Consider the following 4,865-nt stretch of genomic DNA (forward strand, 5'->3'; position numbering starts at 1 on the left):
TATATATATATATATATATATATATATATATATATATATATATATATATGATAATCTTAGACTTATCTGCATCCAAGAGTTACTATCAACTTAGGTGGGATATTTTTAATGAAGTTATTTCTCTTGGTGGAATTAATGAGAAATAGTTTCATTAACACTATATATACATATATGAGTGATATAAGCATATATGTAATATATAAACATGTATATATTCCACCAAAAGAGAAATAGCTTCATTAACATTATAAATAAATAGCAACTCCTGAATATAGATAATCTTCAGATCTTTTCAAAATAGAATTCACTGTAGGAATATCCAAAAATCAGATGTTGTACCTTAGCATATCTTATAACTTGCTGTAAGAGAACCAGAACATAGATTTTCCTTTTCTAAAATCTAATTAAAATATGGTCTCTGTTTTATTCAGCTTTTCATTGCTGTGACCAAAAATATCCTACAAGAACCACTTAGACGAGGAATAATTTATTTTATTTAATATTTTTTTAGTTGTATATAGACACAGTACCTTTATTTTATTTATTTATTTTTATGTGGTGCTGAGAATTAAACCCAGTGCCTCACACACGGTAGGCAAGGACTCTACCACAGAGCTACAACCCCAGCCCAGGAAAAATTTATTTTGAGCTCATGGTTTCAGAGGTTCAGTCTTTGGTTGATCCTCCATTGCTCTGGGCCCCAGGTGAGGTAGCACACCATGAAGGAAGGGCCCAGCAGAGGAAAGCTGCTCAGATCCCAGCTGAGTTAGGAAGCAAAGAGAGTCACAAGGGGCCACAGGGAAGATGCATGTTTCCAGGGCATGTCTCCAGTGACCCACCTCCTCCAGCCACACTTCCTCGTGGGTACAGGTACCACACAGTCCATTCAAACTAGGATGGACTGATTAGGTTACTGATCTCACAATCCAATCATTTCACACCTCCAGACATTCCTAAATTAACACAAGAGCTTTTGGGGGACACCTCATATCCAAGCCTTAGCAGTCAGTATAAATAGGGAATAAAACCCTATTTTATTTGAAAACAAAAATAACATAAACAGTGACAAAGTAGGGAAAATGGATAATGTCCCTCTAATGAAAAATTACCTCTACAGGGAAAGAAATGCATGGTGAGGGAGGAAAAATCCTTTCCTCGAAAAGCAAAGAAATTACTGTCATTAGTTTACTGTATCACACAGTACACCCACAGAGAATCTTTAACCACATTTCAGTGAAGCCCCTGTCTAATGGTTATGCTTCCTCAACTCTTGGGCGTTGTTTTTTAATAAGCTTCTTCTTTAAAGAGTTATTAAATATTCTAGGGGTTAGAGATATAGCTTGGAAGTCCTAGGTTCAATACCCAACACCAAAAAAAAAGTACTATATATTCTAAATATATAATCTCTTTAAACTTTATTTTAATAATGTTATTGTATTTAAAGTTTTTTTTAGTTGTTGATATTTATTTATTTATGTATTTATATGCAGTGCTGAGACTCAAACCCAGTGCCTCACACATGCCAGGCGAGTGCGCTACCACTGAGCCATAGCCTCAGCCCATTATTGTATTTTTATGCCTTTATTTAATTAATTTATTTTTATGTAGTGCTTAGGATCGAGCCCAGTGCCTCACACATGCTAGGCAAGTGCTCTACCACTGTGTAACAACCCCAGTAACCCCCCCCTTTTTTTTTTTTACTTTTTTAGAAAATATTTTTTTCGTTGTCAGTGGACCTTTACTTATTTATATGTGGTGCTGAGAATCGAATCCAGTGCCTCACACATGCTAGGCAAGTGCTCTACCACTGTGTAACAACCCCAGCCCTAAATATATAATATTTAAATTTAAAAAATGGGTATATATAAGGAATGTTCTTTAAAAAAGGGATTCCAGGGCTGGGGATGTGGCTCAAGCGGTAGCGCGCTCGCCTGGCATGCAGTGCGGCCCGGGTTCGATCCTCAGCACCACATACAAAACAAAGATGTTGTGTCCGCCGAGAACTAAAAAATAAATATTAAAAAAAAGCTAAATAATAAAAAATAAAAAAATAATAAAAAAAAGGGATTCCAATANAGGGAATAAAACCCTATTTTATTTGAAAACAAAAATAACATAAACAGTGACAAAGTAGGGAAAATGGATAATGTCCCTCTAATGAAAAATTACCTCTACAGGGAAAGAAATGCATGGTGAGGGAGGAAAAATCCTTTCCTCGAAAAGCAAAGAAATTACTGTCATTAGTTTACTGTATCACACAGTACACCCACAGAGAATCTTTAACCACATTTCAGTGAAGCCCCTGTCTAATGGTTATGCTTCCTCAACTCTTGGGCGTTGTTTTTTAATAAGCTTCTTCTTTAAAGAGTTATTAAATATTCTAGGGGTTAGAGATATAGCTTGGAAGTCCTAGGTTCAATACCCAACACCAAAAAAAAAGTACTATATATTCTAAATATATAATCTCTTTAAACTTTATTTTAATAATGTTATTGTATTTAAAGTTTTTTTTAGTTGTTGATATTTATTTATTTATGTATTTATATGCAGTGCTGAGACTCAAACCCAGTGCCTCACACATGCTAGGCAAGTGCTCTACCACTGTGTAACAACCCCAGCCCTAAATATATAATATTTAAATTTAAAAAATGGGTATATATAAGGAATGTTCTTTAAAAAAGGGATTCCAGGGCTGGGGATGTGGCTCAAGCGGTAGCGCGCTCGCCTGGCATGCGTGCGGCCCGGGTTCGATCCTCAGCACCACATACAAAACAAAGATGTTGTGTCCGCCGAGAACTAAAAAATAAATATTAAAAAAAAACTAAATAAATAAAAATAAAAAAATAATAAAAAAAAAGGGATTCCAATAGATGTCAGATTAGAAAATACCAAAATAGTTGTTCTTGGGTAATTTTAAAATGTAGATTAATATATTACAGGTACATTTCCTTACACATCAACATCTATTTAAAAAATGAAACAGAATCAATGTTTTAGCAAAGAAGGGATTTGGAATTCATTTTTAATAGACTAATATAACTCTTCTCTGACAGCCAAAGGATGTATAATTTGAACTTTGAGTGAATATGCTCATTTAGTATCTTTGGGGGAGAAAACCCCAAAACTCATCAGCCTCCCAAAAAGTTCTCCATAGGCTCTCTTTGGCTTTGCCAGTGGAAGGCTAATGTTGGTCTATATGTATTATGTTCTTGGCTACTTGTGGCATGGTCTCTGTATTGTTTGTTATCTGTCATAAGCCTTTGATATTGATTATATTTTTGATTTAAAGTAATAACTCTTTGCTAGCTTTTATGAATATGCTATTTTTATAACTTATTTTGTTTTGCTATCATGTGATTCTTAACATAAATATTGTAATTATGTGTCTCTCTTTTGGTTTGCTTGACTGGAATTCCCTTCTACTTGGATGACCACAGGTGACCCTAGTATCTTCTGTAGTCTGCCCTTGGGCATTTTTATAGTGAGTAGCATGGTAATGTTAATCGGAGCAAGGTACATCTCAGGTTAGTTACTCTTTAAATTAGACAATTGTTATTAGTTAGCTTTAATGTGTTTATGTATAATTCAGCAGAAAGTTTTCAGTGTTTTTCATTCTTTCTGTGTTTAGGAACCTGGAAAATCAATGAAAGATATAATTATATCAATTAATCTTTTGGAACAATTGGAATTAAGGACTGTGACTTTGCTTAAACTTTTATTTTTAGTATATAGTTTCTTTCAGGGGCTACATTCTGCTGTCACCTACATCAATAAGTTAAAGTGGAAGAGTACAAATGTTAATGTTTAAATGAAAGGACTTTCAGAGTGACTGATGAAAGTTAAAGTGTAATTTTGACATTAATTAAGTATATAGATTGTTTTTCATACTTTTGAAAATTTGCTAAACAAGACTTGATAGTTCATTTCTGGCAAGATTCTAAGCCAGAGCATGTTAGTAGAGTTCTTATAAAACTCTAAAATCAGAGAAGATTTGTAGTCACTTCTATTTTAGTTAAAAGAATATATTTGGTGAGCTGAAATTTTTAAATTTATTATGTAAATTGGAGATTAAACAAAAACTGAATTATTTTTGCATATTAACAGCTACTGAATATTCTTGTAAAGTAAAATGTCTCAGCATATTATGAAATGCAAAACATAATCTGTGTTTATTTAAATAGTAGTCATTTTGGAAGTTGCTCCTGATGATAGCTCAGTTTTTCTTCAAATTACTGGCTTAAATGGAAACAACTTGCTTCTTATTTATGTGCTTCCATGAAAGTAAAACATTTTATAAAATCATAATGATTACAGAAAGAGTTAAATTATCTCTCTTCGTTAATATGATGATGACCTGGATTTAAAATGCAAATTTTAAACATATTAATGTGGGAGAAACATCTGTTTGTAGAAATTTGAGAAGTATTTATTTTGCTTGGCATCATCAGTTTAGTGCTATGTGTTATGAAATGAAAATTACATATCAGAACATTAGATTATCTTTTAATGAAAAATTTGAGTTACTTGCATGAGAATTTAAAACTAGATTTCATATTCAAGTATACTCAAGATAATTTTTTTTTCCAAATCATCGCTTGTGTACTAACAGTATCCTGGTATTAGTGCTAATGTGCTAAGGGATTCTGTATACATAAATCTATATGGAATTAGCAAATGTCTGTTCTCTTTCTGCTTCTCGGGAATGTTTAGTAGAAGACTCTAAATGTTGCAATGAGAACTGTAATTTAAATTTATAGAGAAATATAAACATACACTTTTAGAAACTGTTCTGTTACTTTTCATTATCCCGAGTATTTTGAGATGCATAATGATGGTATGGAAAGGAAGGAAAAAAAAAAAAAAAA

At 32.7% G+C, this 4,865-nt stretch overlaps 1 protein-coding gene across 13 annotated transcripts in view; it reads left to right on the forward strand.

The window, feature by feature from the left end:
* Gk (glycerol kinase) overlaps positions 1–4,865 on the forward strand; it is a 170,144-nt gene that overhangs the window by 79,646 nt on the left and 85,633 nt on the right. For 3 of the 13 annotated variants that reach the window (XM_048796333.1, XM_048796338.1, XM_048796341.1), the window contains one exon: positions 3,438–3,524. The exons of 9 other annotated variants lie outside the window; for them this stretch is intronic. In XM_048796333.1, coding sequence (XP_048652290.1) covers positions 3,438–3,524 — 87 coding nt within the window. Of the gene's footprint in view, positions 1–3,437; positions 3,525–3,628; positions 4,840–4,865 lie in introns of those variants that run through there. One more of the 13 variants, XM_048796337.1, reaches the window with a different exon arrangement.

The sequence above is a fragment of the Marmota marmota genome, unplaced genomic scaffold (genome assembly GCF_001458135.2).
Source record: "Marmota marmota marmota unplaced genomic scaffold, marMar, whole genome shotgun sequence".
In the NCBI taxonomy this organism is placed as follows: domain Eukaryota; kingdom Metazoa; phylum Chordata; class Mammalia; order Rodentia; family Sciuridae; genus Marmota; species Marmota marmota.